We start from the raw sequence: 27,924 nt of genomic DNA, 5'->3' as shown, positions 1-27,924 counted from the left end.
ACATTCTAGGCATCAGCCATTCAAACTCTAGTTTCCACCTTCGCAGTTGGTCTCCTAGGAACTCATTGCGAACACAGCCAAGATGCCATTGATAGGGAATGGTACTCAGGGAGAGCACTTTTGATCGCCATTCTGACTTGAAGCAGACTTGATCTTGAGCTTGAGGTAGAGGCACACTCATACTTCGAAGCATTAGCAAGACCTGAAGAGGTACACACGGAATGTAGTCTCGGAACTTACTGAAGTTGAAACAAACTCAGATGCTCGACATTTCCTCTTTTCTTTTGCTTTGCAGTCTGGAACCCATATAGCTTCAGATAGGTCCTGGTTTTACTGTTCTGACATGACCTGGGTTGAACCCTGCGGTTTTATGAAAGAACAAATACTATTTTGCACAAATGTGGAGAATGGCACAGCACTCTGAGCACAAAACGATTTTATTTTGAAACGAAATTGAAAATGAATTCTCAACTAGGTATTGAGCCTACGACTGGACCATAGCAAAAACGACTCAACAACGGAAAGCAAAAGATAAAACGACCTAAACACATCCGTTGACACTAAAAATGACTCAAAACAAGAATCGAGACAAACAAAGACACAAACACAACACTCGGACGTGTTACAAAGGCAGGAGACCTCTCGGTGCACGAGGAGCCAGTTTCTCCAGTTATTGTTTCCCACCCTTTCTCATTTGTGATTCTCACATCACTCGGCCTTCAAGCTCGGTTTTTATCTCAAAACCCTTTCCTCGCTTTTCCTCTCAGCGCACATCTCTCTATTCTTTAATCTCTCATTTTTCATCCCTTCCCAGGGTGGTTGATGGATAAACAAAAAGTTGTGGGCTCTTCCCCCTAGCACTCAACTAGATTCTTCTTTTTCTGCACGTAGCTAGTGAGTTCCTCCCACAGAGGGGTTGTGCTGCAACTGGGTGTGTAGCGAATCTGCAGCTAGCATCGGTTGATGATGCTTTGCTGGGGAGTTTGGACGTGATCAGATCTGTCCAGATGAGGGAGTGGAATATCTTGGTCCATTCCAGTTCGTGCTTCGCACTTGACTTGATACCTCGTTGCTTGGAGGATCTGAGAGCTTTCTCTCCTGTTGCGGTCAGCTTCAGTGGTGCCTTTTTCCGGCAGGTAGAGTGTCCTTCTTGGCAAGTATGGTGCCCTTTCTGGCAAATGCATTAACAACAGGGAAAAGACAGGAAGCTTGACTCAATTGTGCCCCTAGTTCATTATTTTGACCTTTTTTTTTTTGTTTTGGCTTTCTACTAAAACAATTTTGACCAACATGAGAGTTAGATTAACATGTTTGTTCGATTTTCTGATTTAAAATCATGCAAGTCAGGCTGTGAGCACTGAAACTTTTCCTGTTTTAGGTCCAAGAAATGGTTCAGTTTTGGAAAAATGGAATAATTTTCGAGAGAATTAGTCAACCTCAGTAAAAATTCTCAAAAACTATTTTCGCAAACGACCACTGCTCAACGAGCACGGAACCTACTCTTGAGATGCACAACCTTAGATCTGAAGGAAAATTGCCTCTTGCTTGGAGGACACTGCATGGCAACAGAAAGTTGCCCCTTGTTTGGACGACACCGCAGCGCATTGAATGGCAACGGAAAGTTGCCCCTTGTTTGAACGGCACCACAGCGCATTGAATGGCAACGGAAAGTTGCCCCTTGTCTGAATGGCCCCGCAGCGCATTGTAGTCAGTCCTCAGAGTGACGAACACAACCAAATTCTCGGATACAGAGAAAGCGAAGATGATCAAAACCAATACATGGGCAGAATCAATTTGAAGTGTTTTACGGCTGGACTTCAGAGTGAAGTTGCCTACGTATCCCAAAGATGGGAATCAAGCCTTATGTAGTTTGGGGTTAAGGTACACTCGAGTATTTAACCTCTTCTTTTTATGCTCTAACTTTTGTCAAGGCCGCCCTTTGCGGGTTTTCAACCTTGCGAGCTATGTTCTTCTTTTCTTTTCAATTCTTTTCATCATTTTTTTTTTCTTTTTCTTCTTTTTCTTCTTTCATTTTCTTCATTTTTCTTCTTTTTCTTTTTTTTCATTCTTTGCATTTTTCTTTTTTCTTCTTTTTTGTTCTTTTTCTTCTTTTTCTTGCTCTAACTTTTGCCTGGGTCGCCCTTCCGGGTTTTCGGCCCAGCGAGCCTCTCCAGGGTAAAAGTGTAGCTTGGTCCATGTCAAATGGTTTTGAGATCTTGAAGTCATCTGAATCCAGGAGAATGGCTGCTATTTACTTGACGATGCAGAAGTCCATCCAATGGAGGGTAAATTTGCCCCTAGTGTTGTGGATAGGAACTTGGTTGTCCTTCAACAATGTCTTCTTCTTTCCTCCCTTCTGGGATTTGGCATTCTTGCCAATATTAGCTTGAGAAACATCCCAATTTTTTTGACTCTTCAAGCACATCTGACATTTTTGCATCTAGTTTGAGGGCTTGTGATCTAGCTTCGCAAGCTTCCTTTGACTTTCTTGCCCCTGGTTCGTGGGCTGCTTCAAATCTGGCCACACAGGCCTCGCATTATGGTTGACCGTTGAACATTCTGAATCCAAGTTCAAGGTTTGAAAGTAAAGGGGTCAAGTCTCGAGGCTGAGAGCGATCCTAAGCTGCACAATCTCAAGAGTGATTCCACACAGGTCTTCGCAGGACCGCGCAAAACATTTTTTTTGAAATCTTTTAAGAAAGTGACTAGTCGCTCGCGCTGAAGACAATGTAGAACCAATCTGGATCAAGCCAGGATCCTTCTCAGTACTCACATTAACAAGCATGATCTCATTCATTAAGGGCTTAGCATGCCTCTCTTTCTCTCAATTGATCAAATTTTTGCAAAACCCGAGGAATTCCTTTCCCTTTGTTTTCACTGCAGTGTTAGAAAAAGTTTTGAAAAGCTTAGGTCAATACAATGATTTCAAGGCACAGAAGAGCAGGCAAAAAGTACTGCCGTTTCATTCAAATTTTTGGCACAACTGGCGCAAGGCAGAAGCAAACACAAAGGTGTGAAAATCACTGTTGTTTCATTCAGATCAGTTGGCACAACTGGCTCTCCGGCAGAAACAGACTCAAAAGAAAACAAAAGGACAAACACAAAACAAAATAGTGATATCCGAAGTAACACCCCCGGAATCACCCGACTTCTGTACAACAGGACTGACTCGATACAACAAGACAGACCCTTAATCAAAAGACTGACTCAAAACAAAGAGACAGACTCAAAACAAAACCACAGAACTCACTCAACACCCAAGTCAGAAGCTACAAAAATCAGCATTCGCAAATGCTCAAAACAGTGCGTGCCACACGCCATATCTGGAGTAAACTGAGTGCCGCCCGCAGGTGGTTCATCCCTTGATCACATCACATTATCCCCCACAAGTTCACTGATCAAGTGCCGATAGACTTTGCAGGACCTGGTGCGGCAATTACCCCGTTGTCAAACAGATCTTGTACATCATGGCGCAGACGAAAGCAACTGTCGGTGTCATGACCGGTTTGTTGATGGTAGGCACTGTATTTAGTCTGGTCATGCTTTGGAGGGAGAGGATCAGGTAAAGGCCGTTGTTCCAATGGTTTTAGATGTCCTTTTCGGATTAAGACCTCTAGAGCCTTTGACAAAGGCATATAAAGTGGGGTAAAAATCCTCTTGACTCGAGGTGGATATTTGGCCGTCTGTGAGCTACTTCCAGACGCACCGGTGAATGGGGTAGCTGTTTTTGATGTGGTGGTGGTAACCGTGCCCACTTCAGAAGATCTTGCAGCTGCATCACCACTGGTGGTCGCATTTGAACTGCAGAAAAATGCCTTCCTGGGCTGCTCTTTCTCCTGGTCAAGAAGGCCCTGCTTCATAGCGTCCTCGATCTGTACTCCCATCTCATGTAAGTCTGAAAAGGTGGGGAATGGGAGAACGATCATTTTCTGCATAAGCTTGGGCTGGAGATTGCGCACAATCATCCAAATTTGATCTTTGTCAGTGGACCTAAGGGTCATCATCGAGGCCTTGGCCCTCCAGCGGGCTACGAAATCAGAAAAACTCTCCTTAGGATCTTGCCTTGTTGTCTCAAGATCACGGGTTGTGACCTCGATTTCCGTGTTACAGGAGTACTGCGCAACGAAGGCCTTGGCCATCTCATTCCAGTTTCGTTTGATATCGTCTTCTAATTTTGCATACCAGATAGCGGCCACACCCGATAGGGTCCGACCGAATACTAAAAGTTTCTGCAGCCTGGTGAGGCCCATCGGCCTTAGTATGTCCGAAAACAACCGGAGGTGCACTATGGGATCGCCAGATCCATCAAATCGGTCGATGTGTGGCATCTTAAATCTGTCCGGCAGCATCACAGTTGCGTCGGTATACCCGTCCTCAATATCCAGAATGGATTTTACTCCCTGAGATTTCTTGAACATCTTTTCCAGCTTGCTCACCTTTAGCGCTGTAGGGTCTAACTCGAACTCAAAGGGTGAATCCGACAGGTTTCGGTGCTTTAGACAGCTGGGGTAAGATTGGGGGCGGAGCCGGTCCTGTCGGGATGTTCGTATCTCCCTGGACATTTGGTGCCTCCTCGGGTGCTGGAACTCCTGGTGGGAGAGGGCTTGGTGCGAAGCAGATGCTCCATTTTGCTGTTGCAGCCTGGTGATTAGCTCAGCTTGTTGGGCCATGATCGCAGCCTGCTGTTTGGCAAATTCCGCCTGACGGGCAGCGTCTTGCTGTATGAGTTTCATACTTTCTTGAAGTTGACACATCATTTCCTCCATCCCTGCCATGTTCTGCTGTTCCGGCTGACTGACTGGTATATCTATCTCTGTGATAAAAACTGAGGCCTCAGCCTAACTATTCACTGGTGGGGTGAATAAGGGCCACTGAACTGGTAATCGCTGAACCGGTAATCGCTGAACCGGTGATCTGTGCCTAACTGGCCCTTTTACCCTGCCTCTGGCAAAGGAACACTAATTGCCTTTGAGCTGAATCTCCAACCTGGCAAAGTCTATCAGCACAAGTCCGATGAACCTCGGGGGATATTGGAGCCTTCTGAAGCTATGGTTCCAAGACTACCCCCTGGCAAAAGAGAAAACAGACAGCATCTCAGCCTGATTTCACCTGAACAGATACAAGCATAGTTGAATGAGTGTGCTCTCTACTGAATTCTGCCCAAAATTTTGCTGGTAAACTGATACCCTCAGGTAAAACTGATTCTTCCAAATATTGATGCCCGCAGGCCTGATACCCAGACTTGCAAACTGATACATGCATTCCTGTAGAGACACACTCTGACAGCACATAACAAATAATTGAGAGCCAAAACACCCCTATGTTAGGGTAGGGTTTCCCTGTCCTATTTTGTCAAGAGCTAGGGTTTCACTACGCACGCAGCGGTTTTAAACAACCTATAATCGGGTAAGCAACCTGTCCTAGCTTGGAATGGTCACTATGGATCCGAATATGCACTAGGTCGAATGGTCGAAAATGGTGCCCCGGTAAAAACCGGGGTTTGTGTTCCCATACTGTCAGAGCCCACAACCGATCAGCCTTATGGCATGCTTTGACAAAGTCAAGCCTCCGGCAAACCGTTCAGGAATGGCAGATGGCAAACACGGTGTCCAAGGCGCACCAATGCACATGCAATGCAAAGAGACACATAAATGAAATCAAAACAGGATATCACGAGTTCAAGTCAAGCTCTCTAAATCCCCAGCAGAGTCGCCAGAAACTATAGACGTCCCCGAACGCCCCGGGAGGATGGGTCCCCCCGTTCTGTTCGTTTTGCGAGTCTACTACAGTTCGGACTCTCAAATTGTCACGGTTCTAAATCTGAACCAAAGAGTCCAAATCCGGCAAATCGTTTTGAGAAAAAAAGATTTTTAGAAAGAAGTGCCAAACATGGACTGCTTTTCCAGATACAGAGTCGCCACCTAAATATTTTTATTTTGGGAAATTTAGGAAACCCTGACTCGGTGCCAAAGGCCACATGTCCGTCATCACCAAAGTTGCCTCGGCTGGGGAGCTTGGGTACGATTGGGGAAGGTCAACTATGAGCACCCCCTCTCGCCCGATCCGAAGATCGGCCTCTACTAACCATGATATCTGTTTTTGAAAACGTTATGTGTTCTTATTCCGGTTATTAGCCTAGAATTACTATGTTATGCGCACAGCAAACAAGTATAGACCAAATCACTTAAATTGGAACAAAACATTTCATGCTTGTTTTGAAAACGGTTTGCTACTCGCAAGTAGGCTGAAATACAGGTTTTGCCACCCTCAAGTGGGCTTTAGAAAATATGGTTTTGCCACTATCTAGTGGGCTTAAAACTCACAGTTTTAATGCATTATCCCAATTTAGGTCATTCAACCTCCATCCACAGGCATTCAAGCAGTTATATCACATAAGCAGCTAGCCTCATGGTAATCATGGTGTTATGGCAACACTCACACACATGCGGTATGCTAAAGCATAAATGCTTACCGAGTACTCCAAGCTAAAACAGAAACCAGTTAGTAATCATGTGCATGATCCTAGTTCATGTTAAGATGGCTAATGCAACACATGCAAAATGCAACTAGAAATGGGCTCGGCTATTCTAAACATGGCATGTGAAATGTTGCAACTAACACGTATTCAATTTGGAATTGAAACACAATGCAGTTAGCATGATGTGCCGAGCCTGGTGTATGCAAGACAAATGTATGAATGCACGCATGCATAGCATAAGGTATGCTAATTTAAATATGCCCTAGTCTACCATCATAAGCGGGTAAATAAAAGGGAAAAAAGACGTGGGGTTGGAAGACATACACACACTCACGCACACTTATTACACAATTGCCCTCACTCGGAGGGTCCGAATAAATATTACAGTCCGAATACTAAATTAATTATTATAGAATTTCTAACTAATTAACAAATTAAACGCAGGATTAAAGTGGCCACAGCCCCTGCCTCGTGATGCATGCTTGACTCGCCTTACTCGGTAATTTGCTGCCATAGCACTGTTGCCTCTGCTTACACTGCTCTAGTCCTCTGAAAATTGTGCGACTCCCAAGGGGCACTCTCTGGACACTGGGGAGCATCACCGACCAAGTGGGATCACCACCGGCCGGAGGGGATGATCACCGGCCACTGAATAATCTATCGGCCAAACATGTTTTGTCGGTCGGCACCCAACACTGCCGGCTAGCCAATTCTTCCTGCTGAAACCTGCAGCTGGCAGTAGCAGAGGGCAAGCAGTGTATGGCATGGAATTTTCAAACAAATGTGAGCATGGACACACTACCTATCATGCAATGGACTCAAGGTTGCATGGCCCTTGACCCCCGGGCCACCAATTGCGCATTTCGATACATGATGGCCGAAGAGTCAAGTATGCATTTCAATGTCAAATGCAATACACACAAAGCATACAAGGGACCCAACCTCAATCATGGTTGATCAAGAGGCGAGGCAATGCACAACGATGCACATGCGACCTAAGCATGCAAGCAAACATACAAACATGCAATGCAACTATATAGCACACACAATGCTAATAACATAACATGCACAACGCATTGAAACATGGCATACACAATGCATAATGGACTTACACTAACATGAGTGGACCTCAGCCACACTCACATCAGTAGCCATTAGGTGAAAATGAGACTCTCGAAATGCGTGCACGCATGCACGCAAATCGAGGACCGATCCTAAGGTACAAATGCCACTCTACCAAAGCATGGCAAGGCATGGAATACGGTATGCAAACATGCAAATTTCAGCGCTGAAATGTGATACAAAACAGCCCCGAAACATGGAAACATGGCACCCGATGTATGGAATGAACCTCGAAACTCGAAACTAGGCACATGGATTGGCCTATAGCTATACAAAACATGCATTATTTGATCATGAAGCATGAAGAAAGATGCAAGACAGTCCCAAAACATGCATATTTCCAGTTTATAACAAGTCTCAAAAACAAACACAAGAAGGGCTAATCTATCATGCAAAAATGGCCCTAAAAGAGAGATAGAGAGGCAAGGGACAGCAGCTGGCCCCAAACAGTGATGAGCCCCTCAACAAAGTTGAAGAGGGGCTTAAAATAAAACCCTTTACAGTTTACATCAAGCCACGAAAATTAGCACAAGTGAGGCTAAACTATCATGCAAGAAAAACGCCTAAAAGGGGGATAAAGAGACAAGTGATAGTAGGAGACCTCAAACAGCAAGAGGCCCTTAATCAAACATGAAAGGGAGCTCAAAATATGACCATTTACAGTTTGGGTTGAAGCCCAAAAATGCTTGCAAGTATGGCTTATAGATGAAGCAAGAAAAGACTAGAAAAGGGAAAAGAAGAACTCACCCTTGTAGAGCAGTAAACCAGCAGCTCTTGGACCAAGTTTCTGAGCTCTCAACCTCTTCAAATGGCCTCCAAGTTGCTGGAATGGAGTGTAGAGGTGTGGTGCTATGGGTTGTAGTGCAAAGGGTGCAAGAACCTTAGGGTTTGGAGGGTTGAAGGAGAGAGATATAGAGGGTGTATGTATCAAAGCCTCAGCTGGTTTTTTGTAACCTGGTATAAGGAAGAGGAGAGCTTCCTTTATAGAGCCAAGAGACTAAAGCTTATTTTAGAAGCTTCAAACCAAGAGCAAAGATCCTCCATTGTATGGAGGATCCAGTCTGTGCCCTCCAGCTGGCACAGCTAGCATCCACTCAATCTGTAGAATACTCCGGAAGGTCGTCGGCCAGCAAAATTGGTCGGTCGGCTATTTTAAATGGTCGGTCGGCCATCTATTTGGCTGGTCGGATAAATTGATGGCCGGTGGTGGCTTCCAAGGCCAAAAAGTGGCCTGTGGGTGTCCAGATTGAAGCCCCGGAAGTTAGCTTTCCAATGGCGCAAACTTTACATTAAAATTCCTCCTGTGGAAAAAGTTATGCCCATTTTGGTGAAGCCGCGCAGATTCGATCCAAACGGGATGATACCCAACTTCAACCAATCATATCTCCCCCACCCGGACTTGGCTCTAGAAGATTCTTGAGTGCAAAATGAAGCCCCGGAAGTAAGATTTCCAACGGTGGTGGCCTCATAGCTAAAATCCAAGTATGCAAATGAATAAGCCTGATTCAGCGAGGGCTGCTCAACTCTCTCTTACCCGGATTCATGCCGAACTTCTCCCAAACTAGTTTTCTCCTCTCCTTTCCTCTTTTCATCAACTCCAAACCCCTAAACAAAGTGTTTTGAAAGATTTTCCAAAGATTTCATCTCTCTTTCATTCATCTCCAACTTGTCCTTGCTCAGTTTACCGAAAAGCGTAACATTTACCGAAATGTGAGCGTCGGAACATTGTAGAAACTTTATTTCAAAAATGTTTTGAAAAAGAGGGTTTTAAAGTCTAAAAACCATCCAAAATAACTTTGGCCCAAAATGGGGTGTGAAGTTGAGATTTGTCTCTCTCCTCGCCGAAGAAACTGAACATTTGCCCTGCACACCTTTTACCACCAAGTAAACCATCAGTAACGCCCAAGTCTTAAGGGCGGTCAAAAATGGGGTGTCTACAATGGTGTATCAAGATATGCATTATCCTTGGGAGTGTGATTCCTAAGAGAACTCTGCTAAGGAGAGTTGGAGTCCTACTAGGATTGTGCCAGGTAGAATCTATAAAAGCTCATGATAAGACCTATGTACAGGTATTACAATTCTTACCCTCAAATACACAAACCTTTTATGTCTATTGTCTATTTTGCTGACTTAGGCATCAGAGAGGTTTCCAGCAGACACCCGCTGGCTAGCTCACGTTTGTGTTTTCAGGTAGTAAAGCGACGACGTTTGGAGGAGTGCAAACTTGATCGACAAGATTATACAAGAAGATTATTTCGTGCTCGTACAATTTTAATTTATGGATTACCTTTATTTGAGTTAAGAGAATGATAGACATAGATTTTAGAAGAATAATGAAACAAAAATGAAAGGAAAAGATGGAGAAATGAGGGAGATAAGCTAGAGGTAGAGAGAGAGAGAGAGAGAGAGAGAGTGAAGCATTTTAGAGAGAGAAGCAACGTCTTTGGTTTTCAAAAAACTTGGGAAGAAGAAGATCAGGAATTATCCAGTGTGGCTGAGGGGGAAAATTTTTGTTTTATGGTCGTGCGACACACACTCTGTTGAAACAAACGGTTCCGTCTGAAATTGCACTTTGGTATGAAGTTTAGGTGGTTTAACTGTTACAAATGAAATTATAGGGGGTTCCGTGTTTTTTAGGTAAACCATAGGAGGTTAAATTATAATTTACCCTAATATGCAATAGTGGATTCGATGAATTTGTATTATGTGATGAACTATTAAACAAAATTGTGTAATTGTACAATTAATTTCATACATTTAATTATATTATATGTACGGATTATGAAAAATTGAAATGAAAAGTTGATAAAACTAAATTTGTGTAATACTATATATTTAAAGGACCTGCTTATTGTTTATTGTTTAAGATAAGATTGTAATTTCAACAATGTAGTTATAAATTAATGTTTATATTTATAAAATTTCTCATTTATTATTTAAATTCTTCAACCGAGTATGTATTCATTTTTTGTTTAGTTGTATTTTGGATATAAACCAATTTACTCATACAAGTCTTCATTCTTTATATACATATCACATATCAATTTACGAGTTACATATAATTACAATATTAATAATTGATGAAAAATCACGTACAATGCACATGCCCAACTACTAGTTAAATCAAAAAATCACGTACAATGAAGTCATCGGGCTCGGTGCGTCATACTAACTGCATAGTATTCCAAATCTAACTTGAATATGTGCATCAAATGGTTGTATTTCACATGCCATCCTTGGATTAGCCGAGCCTATCCTAATTGCATTCTGTATGCGTTGCATTAGGCACTTAACATGGACTTGGATCATACATTGATTGCTAATAAGTTCTTTGTTTTGGCTTGGTGTACACTATAAGTATTTTGTGCTTTAGCATCTCGCACGAGTGTGAATGTTAACATGACAGCATGCTTACCATGTGGCTAGATGCTTATGTGATATGAACTGCCTGATTGCCTGTGGGTGAAGGTTGGATTGCTTGAGTTGGAACAACTCGTCAAAATCCGTGTTTTAGCCTACTCGCGAGTAGCAAATTTCAAAACATTTTCCAAACAAACGGATATGCGATGCTTTGTTCCAAATTAGGCGATCTAGTCTATACTTGTTTTGTTGTGCGCATCACATAGTAATTCTAGCTAATTAACCGGAATAAGAACACATAACGTTTTCAAAATTGGATAACATGGTTAGTAGAGGTCGATCTTCGGATCGGGCGAGAGGGGGTGCTCATAGCTGACCTTCCCCAATCGTACCCAAGTTCCCGAGCCGAGACAACTTTGGTAATGATGGACACGTGGCCTTGGGCAAACGAGTCAGGGTTTCCTAAATTCTTCTATTAAAAAAATATTTAGGTGACGACTTTGTATCTGGCAAAGCAGTCCATGTTTTGCACTTCTTTTCTAAAAATCTGCTTTCTCAAAACGATTTTCCGGATTTGGACTCTTTGGTTCAGACTAAGAACCGTGACACAAAAAGGGAGTCCGAACTGTGGTGGCATAAAGCCCGAGGGCGCGTCCACAGTTTCTGGCGACTCTACTGGGGATTTTAGAGAGCTTGACTCGAACTCATGATATCTTGTTTTGACTACATTTATGTGTTTCTTTGCATTACATATGCATTGGTGCGCCTAGGACATCGTGTTGGCCATCTGCTATTCCTGAACGGTTTGTCGGAGGCTTGCCTTGTCAAGGCATGACCATAAGGCTGACCGGTTGCGGGCTCTGCCAATATGGGAACACAAACCCCGATTTTTACCGGGGCACCCTTTTGACCATTCAACCTAGTGCATATTCGGAATCCGTAGTGACCATTCCAAACTAGGACAGGTTGCTTACCCGATTATAGGTTGTTTGAAATCGCTGCGTGCGTAGTGAACCCTAGCTCTTGACAAAATAGGACAGGGAAACCCTATCCCAGCATAGGGGTGTTTTGGTTCTCATTTACTTGCTATGTGCTTTTAGAGTGTATCTCTACAGGGAATGTGCATATCAGTTTTCAAGTTTGAGTACCAAGCCTGAGGGCATCAGTATCAGTGTTTTGGGGAATCAGTTATATCTGCGGGTATCAGACTCAGTTTTGGGGCAGCGATTTTGGGGAACAGTGATCAGTAGTAGAGTACAGTCATTTAGTCATGTCTGTTCCATTTGGGCTGAACTACTGCTTGTTTTCCCTTTCAGTTCAGAGATTTGGGTTCAAAGACTTGGTGTTCTCCTTCGCTGAGGCAAGACAGATATCTGATCCGTCAGTCACCGTTCAGTTCAGCGGACTTATGATGATAACCCAAAGTTCAGAGGAAATTGTGGTTATGGCAGCCGCGTTAGACCAAGGGATCATCTTGCAGGATGAGACCAATGTTGATGTACCGCATCCGCCCAGGTCGCCTGCTGCACACCCGATCTGGACCCCCCAGTTGTATCAGGCTCGTAAGCCCACCACGTTTGAGTTAATGGGAATGATCGGCGACCTCCAGAGATCCATGGCCGATCTGGCCTATGGAATGTCGACTTCGCCACCAGCCACATCATATGCCGGGAATTTTGTAACGTAGGAGCCCCCACGACTGGGGCGGATTGTGATTGAGCTCAGCCAACCAGAGGTTGCCTCCAGCTACAGCAACGACGTGTCAACAACAACCGGGTTTCGCTCTGATGTAGTAACCCAAACCCTCGATCAGGCTGAGGCTAGAGGTAAGGACAAAGTAGGAACAGATGCTGATCCCGTTGGACAACTACTGTGGGCAGTCGAGGCTTTGAAAGCCGGGGGAATGAATAAGCAGCAAGTGTTCGCAGTCATGACTAAAGCTGTGGATGATGCTTTCCCCACTCCAACCAAAGGCAGTTCAAGCCAGGCGGAAAATCGGGATAGGCCCCGTCATGCCAAGACAGTTCCTTTCATTCCCAACCCTGCACCAGGAAAAGATCAGAAAGCCAAGGCAGTGCCTGCTGACCCCTTCGCTAGTGCGTCTAGCAAGAATCCTCAGACTTCGAAGTACCTGCCTCGAGGGCGCAAAGTCTTTCATGCCCTCTACATGCCTTTGTCTAGGGCATTTCAAATTTTGGCTAAAAAGGGGCATCTTAAACCCCTCGAGCATCGGCCTCTCCCGAAGAATCTCCATCTCTCACATGATACTACCTTGTATTGCGCGTAACACCAATAGTCCGGTCACAGCACCGATGGTTGTTTCCGCCTTCGTCATGAAGTGCAAGATTTGATCGACAATGAGGTCATCCTCCCACCTACCTCAGCAAAGTCTGTCACTACTGAGCTATTGGACTTCGAGGATACTACAAGTTTGTGATCAGGGGTTGGACCACCTGCGGGTGGCGCTCGGTGCATTTCGGATGTGGCGTCTGGCACGCACTTTTGAGCATCTACGAATGCCAATTTTTGTGGTTTTCTGACTTAGGTGTTGAGTCAGTTCGGTGGTCTTGTTTTGAGTTTGTCTCTTTGTTTTGAGTCAGTCTTTTTGCTTAAGGGTATGTCTTGTCACGTCGAGTCAGTCCCATTGTATAGAATGTCGGGTGATTTCGGGGTTGTTGCCTTTAACACCCTTTTGTTTTGTAATTACCCTTTTGCTTCCTTTTGAGTTTGTCTCTGCCGTGGAGCCAGTTGCAACCAGGGAATCTGAATGAAACAGCTGCGGCTATCATGTTTCCATGCTTACTGCTATTTGGAGCTAGTTGTGCCAGAGGATTTGAATGGAATAGCAGTACATTCCATCTGCTCTCTTGTGCCCTGAAAATCATTGCGTTGACCTAAGTTTTTCAAAACCTTTTTGAACACTGCGGTGAAAACAAAGGGCAAGGAATTCCACGGGGTTTACAAAACTTCGATCAAATTGAGAGAAAGAGAGGCGTGCTAAGCCCTTAATGGTTGAAATCATGCTTGTCAGCGTGAGTACTGAGAAGGACCCTAGCTTGACCCAAACTGGTTCGTCCACACTATCTTCAACGCGAGCGATTTGTCGCTTCTTTAAAAACTTTCAAAAATAAAATGTTTTGTGCGGTCCTGCGAAGACCTGTGTGGAATCGCTCTTGAGATTGTGCAGCTTAGGATCGCTCTCAGCCTCAAGACTTGAGCCCTTGCTTTAAAACCTTGAACCACAATTCAGAGTGTTCAACGATCGACCATCAAGAGAGGCCTACATGGCCAGATTGGAAGCAACCCTCGAACAAGAGGCACCAAAGTCAGATCAAGAAGATCAGATCTCATCAAAAGAAGCTTGTGAAGCTAGAACAGAAGCACCCCTCCGACTAGGGGCAAAAATGTCCGATGTGCTCGAAGAACCGAAGATGGGTCCTTCAGCAAATCAATACAACAGTCATTTTTCTGGATTCAGATGACTTCAGGATCTCAAAACCATTTGGCATGGACTTGTTACACTTTTACCCTTTGAGAGGCTCGCTGGGCCGAAAACCCGGAATGGCGACCCAGGTAAAAGTTAGAGAAAGAGAAAATACAAAAAAAAAGAAAAAAAAATGCAAAAGAAATGAAAAGAGAAAAATAGGGAAAAAAAAAAGAAAAAAAGAGAAAAGAAAAGAATTGAAAAAGGAAAGAAGAATAAAGCTCGCAAGGTCGAAAACCCGCAATAGGCGCCTTGGCAAAAGTTAGAGCCTAAAAAGTGAAGGTTAATACCCGTGTGTACCATAACCGGAACTACGTAAGGCTTGATTCCCATGTTTGGGATACGTAGCAACTTCATCTTAAAGTCCAGCCCCCAATGCTTTCATAATGACTGAGTCCATGTAATGGTTTTAATCATCCTTCATTCCCATGTTTGGGATACGTAGGCAGCTTCATTCTGAAGTCCAGCGCCACGCACTTTCAAAGTGACTGTGTCCATATATTGGCTTTGACCATCTTCGTCTTCTCTGGGTCCGAGAGTTCGGTCGTGATCATCACTAATGAGGACGGTTTACAAAATGCTGCGGTGTCATCCAGACAAGGGGCAACTTTCCGTTGAAATGAGTCGCCATTCAAACCAGGGGCAACTTTTCGTTGCCGTGCAGCTCTTTTCAAGCAAGGGGCAATTTTCCATTGCCTCCGATCCAAGGTTGCGCATCTCGAGAGTAAGTTCCCTGCTCGTTGAGCATTGACCGTTTGCAAAAATAGTTTTTGAGAATTTTTACTGAGGTTGACTATTTTCTCGAAAATTATTCTATCTTTTCCAAAACTGGACCATTTTCTTGGACCCAAGAAAGGAAAATTTTCAGTGCTCATAGCCTAACTCACATGGTTTTCAAAAAACAAATCGAACCAGTATGTTAATCTAACTCTCATATTGGTCAAAACTGTTTTAGTAGAAAACCAAAACAAAAAATGGTCAAAATGATGAATTAGGGGCACAGTTGAGTCAGGCTCCCTGTCTTTCCCCCGATTGCCAATACTTGCCAGAAGGGCACTCTATTCGCCAGTAGAAGACACAACTGAAGCAGTCAGTAAAAGGCTAAAAGCTCTCAACAACCTCCAAGCAACGAGGTATCGAGCCAAGATGCGAAGCACAAATTGGAATGGATCAAGATACTCCATCTGGAACATCGACTAGACGTCCCGGGAGGAAATAGCCATGAGCTAATAGTGTTGGGCGTGAACCCACAACTTCCTATTCATCCATCAATCACCCTGGGGAGGGATGAAAAAATGAGAGAATAAAGAATAGAGAGGTGTAAGTTGAGAGAAAAGTGAGCAAAAGCATTTTTGAGAGAAAAAAAACCGAGCTTGAGGGCCGAGTGATGTGAGAATCACAAATCAGAAAGGGTGGGAATAATGCCCGATGGAACTGGCTCCTCGTGATTTAAGGTTTCTCATTTTTGTAAACAAGTCGGTATGTCGTGTCTTTTGTTTTGTTCACCTCAACTTTTGTTTTGAGTCTTTTCCGAGCGTGTCTCGTTGTGATTAGGTCGTGTACTTTCTGTTTGAGTCCTTTTTCCTGTGTTCAGTTGTAGGCTCAATACCCCAGTTTGAAAAACCCTTTTTCAATCTCAAAAAATTTTAATCATGCTGTGCTCAAAGTGTTGTGCCATTCTCCACATTTATGCGAAGCAAAAGAAGAAAGGGAAAATTTGGGGCATCTGAGTGTGCTTCAACTTCAGCCGATTCTACCTTTGTATTCCGTCATGTCAGATTGGACTGTTTGTTCAGGGTTTGCCGTGTGCAGAATAAACAGAATGGCCTGTATGCAGATTAATTCCCAGCAGAGTATGGGCCGAGTGTTCAGACTAAGCAATGGGTTGTATGAGTTGTTTTGCCGTTGGCCAGTTCGTTGCCTGGTTATTACAATACAAATATTTGACTTTCAGACAGGAGATCAATTCTATTTACATTGTTATGTGATGTGATGTAATGTAATGTACCAAAATGTAACACTTTTTCAGATAAAAAGCTTTGTTTCATTTCATCATCTTTTTCAAGTACAAAGTTTTGGAAAAAAACAAAACCTGCCTGTGGCAGTACAATGTACTTTAGCTACCAGCAAAAAAGAAAAGTACAAAAAAAAAAAAAAAGAAGAAAAAAAAAAGCAGCAAAAATCTAGATTTTGGATAGACCAAATGCTAATAGGTGATCTTTTTCGGCGGCAACGGAATCGGTCATGGACACAATGCGGCCTTTAAAAGTCACAGTCGACGCCCACACCGAAAAGAACTAGCACGGCCGGGGGTGCCTTCCCCTTGACGTGGTTTGCTTGCAGGCAGCTTGGTCTCAGGTGGCTCGACATCTTCTTCATCCAACAATCGCTACAGTTGAGAGGTCGAGGTGCGTGGTCTCTTGCTTGGCCGAGATGAAGTAGCCCGGGAGGAAGGCAAAGCAATGACGGTTTCCACGGTCTAACCGGTGGTAGTTTGCTCGGTTTGGACCTCGACGTTCGAGATGGTTGCCTATTCGGTGATCAAGGCCCGGACGGCTCTCTTCTTAGCCATCTCATGTTCTTCGATGAGTGGGATTAAGTTGATTTGGGGAAGGGTGGGGTCGGGCTCAGGAGAGGACTCTAAAAGGAAGTCAGTCACTCTAGTCTTCCTCTTACCACTATAGCGTTGCACGTCAAGCAGTTCGGTCCAGTCTCTATGCCGATAACGCAGCACGGCTCGTAGTGTGTCCTGGTTGGCGTATGTGTAAGTGGATTTAAGATGGTTTAAATCTGCAAAAAGGGGCAAACTCGCACAGGTTAGCACTGCATGAGATATGATAATGGAAAGGAATAAAACCGGACTATCCTTGTCGGCTGTTCCTTTGTTCCAATTAATGTTGTAGCCTAGTATCTGGGTTTCATGGTCTTCGAAATTTCCTAACACCCAGAGCAAGTCATCATCGTTTAAGTCTTTGTCCAGTGTTTTCTTGACAATTTTCTCTCGGCCTCTCCTGATTCTAAGGTAGTAAACCCATCCCTCGTCATTCTGGGGGAGCGAATATTGATAGAATTGCTTGGTCAAACCGAGGTTGAGGCCAAAGAGATGATTTAACTCGGCTATCCCATTGATAATCCTATAAGTGTTGGTTGATAATTGAGTGGGGCATAGCCTGGTTTGTCTAAGGAACTCGCAGATTAATGGTTGGACGGGGAACCAAAGTCCCCACTCTATGATTGACACCACGGTGAAAGGAACAAAACCTGGGTTGCTCCATGGCGTGGTGTCTAGCTCAACCAAGGTAAGGTGGACATCGTTTGGTATGTGGTAATTCCTTCAAAATTCGGCCATGGCACTAGGTGACGTCACCAGAAAGTGGTATTTGTCCATTTTCGTAAATTTACTATGTAAATATAAAATTTACACAGCAGCCTACCACAGCACTGATGTGGACCTTCATTGGCCCGATTGAGCAAAAGAGCCTAGGGGTAAAAGTGCAAGGTATGCCTGGCAAATCTAGTCAAATCTGCAAAGTAGAAATAAAAAGTGTTATGCCCAGGTAATAAACCGGGCTAAGTAAATAGTCAATACTAAATAAGCCTAGCTCAGCGTCAAGAGGGACACGAGCCATGCTTAGTTCAGCCAGGGAATAGAATCGGCTCAAGGCTTTAGGTCGGCCTTAAACCGAGGTCATTTCTGCCCAGTTTAGAGGAGAGGAAAGGTTTACAGCTCGGTTGTTGAGCAAGGCATTTCTAGTCCAATCAAAAGCTAGCCTAAAAGTCACAAGCAGGTTCTTGCTTCGGTCACAGTACAATTTTGGATCAAAAACACAGTTCTAGGTTGGTTCAAGTTCCAGTCAATATGTTTTTAGGTTTGAACATGTAGTTTTGAGTTTTTGGCATTTGTTCAATCTCTAGTGGATATAACACGAATATTTGGGGTTAAAATGCCATTTTTAGAGAAAAAAACATAAAGTACATCAGTAAAAGGAGAAAGAGGCATGGGCAACTTACGGATTCAGGGCATGAAAACAAATTCCAATCGACAGAAAGAGCACCAGCAAGAAGGTGAGCGAAGCAGGCGATGTAGTTGCTTAGTTTGGGACTGAAGCGTAGGAGGTGCAGGTATGGAACTCAGAATGCGAGGGTTTGCAAGAGAGAAGATGAACAGTAAGAATGATTGTTCGAAAAAAGGGTTTTGTATGACATAGAAGCAAAAATAGCGGGACTTTTCAATATTTTTTTGATAAATGTGAGATAACTGTCATAGTACGGAGGAGCAATAGGTGCGTGCCACGTGTCCTAGTAAGGACAAGATATCAGGTACGTAAAACGAAGGGCTGTACGACAGGCGCGGTTCTAAAAAAATTGAGCTACCTAAATGATAGACGCATCTCTAGTTCGGTCGGGTTGAATATTTTAGCTCAATTGGGCTGTTGCTTTTGGTTCGGTTGGGTTTCTTATTTTGGTTCAGTCAGTTTGAACATCTTAGCACCGCCTGGGAAAGCTAATCCCAATCATGCTGTGTAGATGGAATTAAGGGGCAATTTAGAGAGTAATTTATGTGTATAGTTTGGGCCGAGCTAAGACCAGTCTATCTTAGACGTTGGGCCAAAGTAAGTGTTTGGACAGCTTGGTCTTGGGTCATGTGAGTGTTAGATTGGTCAGAAATGGGCTACTGGGGGTCTGACCTGGCAATCCCAAGACCGAGCCAGGTATCCCAAGACCGAGCCAGGTATCCCAAGACCGAGCCAGGTAGAGGACTGTGGTGTCACTGATAAAAAAACTGAGCCAAGGACTACGACTGCATGCGCCATCTTACGGTAAGGACTATGACAGTGTCCCCTAAAGCAGCACCAAGTTGTGTAAGCTCGGTTGAATGTGCTACAGGTAAGAGTTGCCACAATCTCACTTGGTAGGTAGTGAGTAAGGTGTATCAAGATATGCATTATCCTTGGAAGTGTGATTCCTAAGAGAACTCTGCTAAGGAGAGTTGGAGTCCTACTAGGATTGTGCCAGGTAGAATCTATAAAAGCTCATGATAAGACCTATGTACAGGTATCACAATTCTTACCCTCAAATACACAAACCTTTTGTGTCTATTGTCTAATTTGCTGACTTAGGCATCAGAGAGGTTTCCAGCAGACACCCGCTGGCTAGCTCACGTTTGTATTTTCAAGTAGTAAAACAACGACGTTTGGAGGAGTGCAAACTTGATCAACAAGATTATACAAGAAGATTATTTCGTGCTCGTACAATTTTAATTTATGGATTAACTTTATTTGAGTTAAGAGAATGATAGACATAGATTTTAGAAGAATAATGAAACAAAAATGAAAGGGAAAGATGGAGAAATGAGGGAGATAAGCTAGAGGTAGGGAGAGAGAGAGAGAGAGAGAGAGAGAGAGAGAGAGAAGCATTTTAGAGAGAGAAGCAACGTTTTTGGTTTTCAAAAAACTTGGGAAGAAGAAGAAGAAGAAGAAGAAGAAGAAGAAGATCAGGAATTATCCAGTGTGGTTGAGGGGGAAAATTTTTGTTTTATGGTCGTGCGACACACACTCTGTTGAAACAAACGGTTCCGTCTGAAATTGCACTTTGGTATGAAGTTTAGGTGGTTTAACTATTACAAATGAAATTATAGGGGGTTCTGTGTTTTTTAGGTAAACTATAGGGGGTTAAATTATAATTTACCCTAATATGCAATAGTGGATTCGATGAATTTGTATTATGTGATGAACTATTAAACAAAATTGTGTAATTGCACAATTAATTTCATACATTTAATTGTATTATATGTACGGATTATGAAAAATTGAAATGAAAAGTTGATAAAACTAAATTTGTGTAATACTACATATTTAAAGGACCTGCTTCTTGTTTATTGTTTAAGATAAGATTGTAATTTCAACAATGTTGTTATAAATTAATGTTTATATTTATAAAATTTCTCATTTATTATTTAAATTCTTCAACCGAGTATGTATTCATTTCTTATTTAGTTGTATTTTGGATATAAACCAATTTACCCATACAAGTCTTCATTCTTTATATACATATCACATATCAATTTAAGAGTTACGTATAATTACAATATTAATAATTGATGAAAAATCACGTACAATGCACGTGCCCAACCACTAGTTAAATAAAAAAATCCAAAACTAAAAACATTTTATATATTAAACATATCGATTGCACATTAAAAGAATAATAACCATCCATTATATGATAACTATCCAAAAATAACTTTTGACAACAAATACAACTATCTATTATATGATAACCATTCAAAAATATCAACAAAAACAACCACTCATTACATGATCATCATCCAAACGCATACTAAAAATTAATTTGGTAAAAAAAATTTTAAAAAAAATGTAAAAACTTATCATTTTTGTATAATTTTATCTTTGATGATTAGAAATAATTTTTAAAAATTCAAAAACAAAATTGACATTTATTAGCAAATGTAAAATTCATTTTAAATTTTCATTTTAAATTTTAAATTTTCGCGAACCGGTTGTAGTTAATGAAAATGGAATTGATTTGGAAAACCAAACCAAAAACATATTCAAAAAAATTTTGATTTATTAATTTTTTGGATAAATTATAAATACCCCTCTTAAGATTTTCTTAAAATACGAATTATTCCATGTAATTTTAAAAATTACTAATATCCCCATGTCAGAATTTATAAAAATAAAATAAAATTCTTAACTGTTTTCCTAAATTGTTAATCGAAATATATTTCTAATATCACTAAAAACTTCTATTTGACTATGATTTATTAATAAAATGGGTCATTTGTTAAGCGATTCAGAACTTAAAGGGGCAAGATGAAATTTTCAAAACTACAAAGGATAATTTGTATTTTAAGTAAATCTTAGGGAATGTATTTGTAATTTATTCTTTTTTTTTTTTTCACTAAATAAGTTTTTAGCATTTTTCAAATACTTTCAAAAAACATATTTCTCAAAGAGCCGCGCTAAAGGCCTCGAAAAGAAAGGCGCGAATTTGCCTGGAATTGGATTATTTATTTATTTATTTATTTTTTCTTGCTATGTTGATTGGGTTTATTTTTATTTTTATTTTTTCTCGAAAGAGTGGTTATGTGTTCCTTAGAATCTAAACCCTGAATGAAAAAAAAAAAAAAAAAAAAAAAAAAAAAAAAAAAAAAAAAAAGAGCCATTGGGTTTATTTTTATTTTTATTTTTTCTCGAAAGGGTGGTTATGTGTACCTTAGAATCTAAACACTAAAAAAAAAATAAAAAAATAAAAAAAACACAACCCAACCCAACAAATAAAATAAAATAAAATTTTAAAAAAAAAAACAAACCAACAAATAAATAATTAAAAAAAAAAACAACAACAAAAACAACTTAGCCTATGTTGTTTGATAAGGTGAGTTAGTTCACCTAGACTGATTGTGTGATAAAATTGACTGATGAATTAGACTACTAGTTAAAATTTGTCAATTCCATATAATTTTGTACAAATTCCTATTATATTTTTATTGCAAATCACGAAGATAAAAATAAAAATAAAAATAAAATAAAAACCTAACAAATAAATAAAGGGCAAATTACATATACCTCTCTCGAGGTTTGACTAAATTACAGATATTCCTGAGATTTCAGAAATTACATCCCGCCCCCTGAAGTTTATATTTTCATAACAATTTACCTCCTGAAATTTATATTTCATAATATAGCATTCAGGAAAATATTTGTAATTTAACCAAACCTCAATGGGGTATATATAATTTGCCCATAAATAAATAAAACCAAACCAACACAACCAAACAAATAAATAAAAATAATAATAAAAACAATCAAATCAACAGCCTGTAAATATATATATATATATATATTTCGAGCCACATTCAACGCCCCAATCTTTTTCCTTTCTCAAAACCAGAAACCATTCCCTTAATTTGGCCCCCCAAATCAAGATCGTATCCTGCCCCTGGCACGTGGGGAGCCAAATAGTGTTTTAAAAAAACAAAAAAAGGATGAAAAAGTGCAGGTTGATAGTGAAACCAGAGTCAGGAGACACAGATATCAGGCTTTGGCTTGAGTGAGGGTTTTTTAAGAGCTGCTTAACAAATTAATAATACATAAAACTGATAGCAACATTTTGGACATCAGATTAATTATTAAGCATATAAATTTATAACATAATGGAATCACGCATATACTTAAAAACAGAAAATAACAAATCGTTACTTTCAATTTCTAACAATAGTATAACACTACACACTTAATGGTAAGAAAAAAAAAATTAATGTAGGAAAATTTGGAAAAATTCAAGTTCAAGAAATATACTCTAACAAAAGCTCCGTACATTGAGCCGTCGTTCTTTTGCTTTTTATTAATTTACACCTGATCAACTTGCCACCGCAAGCCAGTTAAGCTCTTCCTCAGAATATGTTCCAGTTATTGGCTCTATCCAACTGCAGTGTAGCTGTTCTTCTGTGCCGCGAAGGTCCTTTTTACGGATGTTACTGCCAAAGGATCCATACCTATTGGTCGCAAGACAATAGAATACCCCATCTTGTCCACAAAATCTGGGAAAATATATCTTGTTCTCCATTCCTTCTACTACTTTGGTCGATGAAAAAGATGTGGAGTGACTCACAAACAACATTTTGCTACCCAAATCAGTTACTCTCTGCCATGCCATCTCGGATTCATCCAACGTGTAAACAGAAACCCCTCTTCCCCTGTTGCCCACAAACACCGACAATAGCTTTCCATCACACTCCATCAGATAACTTTCATACACAGAATCACAGCCACGGGGTTTCTTGGGGCCATCAAGAACTGTCCAGCTCGAATCCTCTTCCTTCGGATTAAACACCCCCAAGTTACAATCTTGACCCAAGCAGTAAAAGACCTCATTGTAGAAAACTGGATTAGTATGAGATGGTTGAAAATTTAGATTGCTATCAACCTTATCCCAAGTCCAAGATTCCTCACCACGAGAAATGGATGAAAACCAAGCTGTATCATTAAAAAGGCCGAGTATGCCAAAAACAGTACAGTCTGAGGATGTGGGCACGGAAGAGAAGGATATAGTATCAAAATAGTAACATTCAGGTAAATCTGGAAGGTCAATTTTTGCATTGGTGAAGGGATTGAAGAAGAACATAGAGCATTCACCTCTAGACATAAGCAACCAACCACTACTGGAGAAGCGAAGCACTGCACCGGATAACTCACAAGGAATAGCCATTTGGTATGTGTCCGCATACAAGGGGTTGTAAAAATTCAAAGGCATTTTGTATCCGCGGAAAAACATGAGCCAATGAGATTGGGTGATTGGGCAATGAATTGGAGATGGCACTACTTGTTGGGAAGCAACTGATTGCCATGTTTTGCAGACATTGCGGAACCTTTTAATATCGTAAAGAAAGAGATGTGACAAGATCAAGTTCAAAAGCTCACTTGGAAGATTAGTCCAATCTCTCATTGTGGCATCCATAGTTGTATTCTCTAGCTCTGATAAATTATGCTGATCAATTAAATTCTCATCCATTATGATGACCTCCTGAAACCAAAGAAAGTAATAAAATAAAAATATTTTATATTATAAAGTGTTAACTTTCTGGTACCCTTCAGTTCAATACAGTATTTTAGATTTAGATTTCAAGAGTGAATTTGACAAGCTTTTCATATCCATCATCCAAACTGAGCCCAAGAATTATTATTATTTTTTTAACAAAGAAAAGAAAAAAGGTCAGAAAATCTACACATCAGCAAGGAGTTTCAAAACTAGTATAAGATTATCAATGATGAATGATACTTGCACAACAAACAAAGTGCATACTTATAACAAATTGAATATCTAATCAAGAGTGGTAAATTGTAGATAATATTATGGAAATCATGGTAACAAGAAGACAATCCAGCCTAAATGTAATCTGTAACGCACTTTGTCATTTAGCTACTTCATATAATTACTGAATACCATATTATCTACTAACAAGCTTTTATTGCATATTTTAAAAATTGATGATCTAAGAGTACCAAACACATACAGAGATACAATTATCTGTAAATTTTCATCCATTATGATCTGCTGAAATGTCAAAAAAAGTACTAAATTAATTTAAATTTCTGGTATCAGGAAAAAATACACTTATCAACTAGAGTTTTCAGTTATGTTAACACAAGAACATGCAAAAGTTGACCTTTTCTCAGTCAGTCTAGCTAGGCATAAATTTAACATGAATGCATGCATTAAGAGAATGTGAGCTAGCTCTACAATTATGACTCATAATTTGGGCTCTTAAAATTTGTTAGATCACAACAATTTAAGTGTTAACATGACGCTGCAAGAGAGAGGGGGTTGGATTTGATTCTTATTATTTGTCCACCACAACAGCAAATCTTTTGATACTTTTGAGCTATTGAAATTGTTGGGTATACAATGTCACTCTATATGACCGCTTCTATTAAAATAATCAGTGGTGGCCGCTATGTCAAATGCCACATAAGACATAAGTGGAACCGCTCCCTAACACTAACTAGCTTTAGGTGATTCACGAGAGCATCTCCTGCTCTAAAAATAGGCCTATGGGTGGGCACAATATCAAATGTCATAAAAGACACAAGTGAACTCCTTCCTAATAAAAATCAATTTTATGTTAGATACGTTCAGTTTCCTCTGTTCTCTTCGCGGTGGCATTAGTTCTTGTTGTTTATGAACTATAGAAACTTGCGCTAGCTTCGCCATTTTAGCAACAAAAGGAATCAAGCTCTCATCTTTTGATTTGTCACTCCTAAAGTGACACGATCTCACGCTCCCCATGTGCCTCTTTTTTGTTGTTTTCCTCGAGCCCAAATGCTATGTCTTTGGGGCGTTTGCTCGGCTAAAGTTAGTGGATGCCTTGTTTAGGCAATAACAATGGATAGCTCGGGCAACAGAACTTTGTATATGCTGTCATTCATTCACATAGGAATCAATATCACAGCTAGGTAAATCACACTACCATTGAAACTACTAATAGGGAACAATATGTTAATTGAAATTTTAGTGAGTAGTTAGTAAAACAAATATGGATGATTGAGAAAACATTAAGAATTTATCAAAACGTAGAAAAGAAGGTTAGCTTAAGTCTTTTAGAAGTAATGTATAGTTTGTGATCTTCAATGGCAAGTGATAAATACTATACAAGAGTGTTGTCAGAATACTTTTCAAAGCTAAATCAATACTATCTTCAATATATATCTTAAATTAAATACAATACGCACAAATACTTAAACTTCTTTAGCACATGAATTAGGGCAACTCTTCTTCCATTAAAATCTGGAGAGAGAGAGAGAGAGAGAGAGAGGACTCACCGGACGTGGCTCTTTGCTGCTTGTTGTCGTGGCTGATTGGCTGGCCACTGCACACACCGATGCTGCTCTGACTTTATGCCCTTCAGAATGGAGTCTAGTCTCATATATATATACATATATATATATATATAGAGAGAGAGAGAGAGAGAGAGAGAGTAGAGTCTGGTGAGATGGTAGTCCTAGCTTAGGGTGGTTTAGTATTCCGTGTTTGTTTCCTCTTTCGATTGGGAATGGAAAAAAATTACAAAAAGGAAAGAAGAAACAAGAAACAAGAAACAAGAAAGAAACTTTTCCTTCCATAACGGGGTTAGACTTTCTTCTTCTAGTCCAAGAATTGTCTTCCATTAGGTCACTTAAGCCTAGGAGCGGTTTTTAGGGGTTGGGTCTGGTCTGTTTCCATCGTAGCTGTAATTCTCCATTTGAGATCGAAAATTGAAATGATAAACCCTAGAAATCAAAGCGTAGTCCACCATCGTCGACCTTGAAGTTGAAGATGACAACAGTGGATAATCAGAGAAATTCTAGATAAGGGAGCTGTGTAATCGGTTTGGGCTTTTGATGAACTGCGACAGAGTGCGAAGAGATTGAGTCCCGATTGAGTCCAACCCGGGACTGGATGAGACGACGAATCTTAAGCTTGGCTTGAACAAGTACAAAGAGATGCCATTGAAGAGAAAAATCTGAGAAACCTGTCGAGAGAAAAAAATTAGGGAGGACCATAAAATTCGATTGCCTTCTGTATTTTATGAAATTATCGGTTCATCGAAATCCATCAAACGAGATACTTGATAAATATGAAATTTTAAAAAGCAAAAATATTAAAAACCTTGTTTGCTTTGTTTCAGAAAATTTTTTGGAAAGAATTTTTTACAAATAAATTTTCAAGGGTATTTAAATTAATCAAATTTTTTAAAAAAATCTCAAAATTTTATTTAGTTACCTATTTTTCAAAATTATTCTCTCTCATACAGATCAAATTAATCAATTTTTTTAAAACTCTCTCCCTAAAACAATTTTCTAAAACCATTTATGAAAAGGCAGTGGCTTTGGTCCAGTCCAACATCGGATTGGACCGTGTTGTTGGGCCCATAGAGGCCCATCACGACTCCCGTTTTGATAATTTGAACCGTTCAATGTGTAGAACTCGTCGAGTACTCTATGCCTATAAGGCCAAGTTTGGCTAACCTAAAAAAGTGCACTTATTTCAACTTTTTATTTTTTTTGGGTCACATCAATCAACATCTCCTCTCTACTTTTTCTGCACATAATACAAAAAAAGTCAAAAAGTGCACTTATTTAGTCTTCCCAAACTTGGCCTAAAAAATCACGTTGATCGGATATCGATAGCTATGTGAACAAAACAATTTTTTATCAACCGTTAATTGTTTCACCGTCCATTTTTTTTATACAAAACTGATTTGATCACACAGCTATTTATATCCGATCAACGTGATTTTTTTCAGGCATATAGCACTCGACGAGTTCTACACATTGAACGGTTCGGATTATCAAAACGGGTCCAAAACGGGCCCATGAACCGAACTAGACGGGCCCAGTTTTGATCTCAACTTGAGACAAGCTGAACCCTTATGAAAAAAAGCAAAACCAAAAAAGTTTTCGTACTTTTTATCCCAAAAACTACTCTACAAACACAAACCAAATACATGTTTGGTTTATCTTTGGAAACATAATTTTAATGGCAAAATTTTTCAATTACTTTTTAAAATTCATAATCAAACACACAATTTAAAATTACTCAAAACTCAATTTAAAAATTAATTTCAAAATTCATAACCAAACACAACTCAAAACTCAATTCAAAACTCTTTTGATGATATAGTGTTGAAGATGGATAGTAATGAGATTTTTAAATTATTTTTATAAAAAAAAATCTAAAAAAAATAATTTCTATATTTAAAAAATATCTAAAACAAATATATTATTAATATTATTATTTTCAAATAACAAGTTGCAATTAAAAAAAAATTACTGTTTTGGTCAACCGACCGGACGTTCAGGAGGATATTTGGGCAGACGACCAGGTAGACTCAATCCGCTCTTTTCGAAATTTCAAATTCAAAATTTTCTTTCAAAACTCATAACCAGACAATTTTCTCTTTTCAAAACTCAACTTA

At 40.4% G+C, this 27,924-nt stretch overlaps 1 protein-coding gene across 1 annotated transcript; it reads right to left on the bottom strand.

Annotated features, from left to right (window-relative positions):
* Positions 1-22,612: 22,612 nt before the first annotated feature.
* On the bottom strand, positions 22,613-26,648 carry LOC114290908 (F-box/kelch-repeat protein At1g57790). Its single transcript, XM_028234908.2, has 2 exons — positions 25,790-26,648; positions 22,613-23,993 (listed from the first exon to the last, which is right to left on the bottom strand). The coding sequence occupies exons 1-2, from the start codon at positions 26,132-26,134 to the stop codon at positions 22,830-22,832; spliced, it is 1,509 nt and encodes a 502-aa protein (XP_028090709.2). The 5' UTR covers positions 26,135-26,648; the 3' UTR covers positions 22,613-22,829.
* Positions 26,649-27,924: the final 1,276 nt, after the last annotated feature.

This window comes from Camellia sinensis, chromosome 15 (genome assembly GCF_055761805.1).
Source record: "Camellia sinensis isolate YWXY chromosome 15, ASM5576180v1, whole genome shotgun sequence".
NCBI lineage: Eukaryota > Viridiplantae > Streptophyta > Magnoliopsida > Ericales > Theaceae > Camellia > Camellia sinensis.
This window is presented reverse-complemented; position numbering and strand designations above follow the sequence as displayed.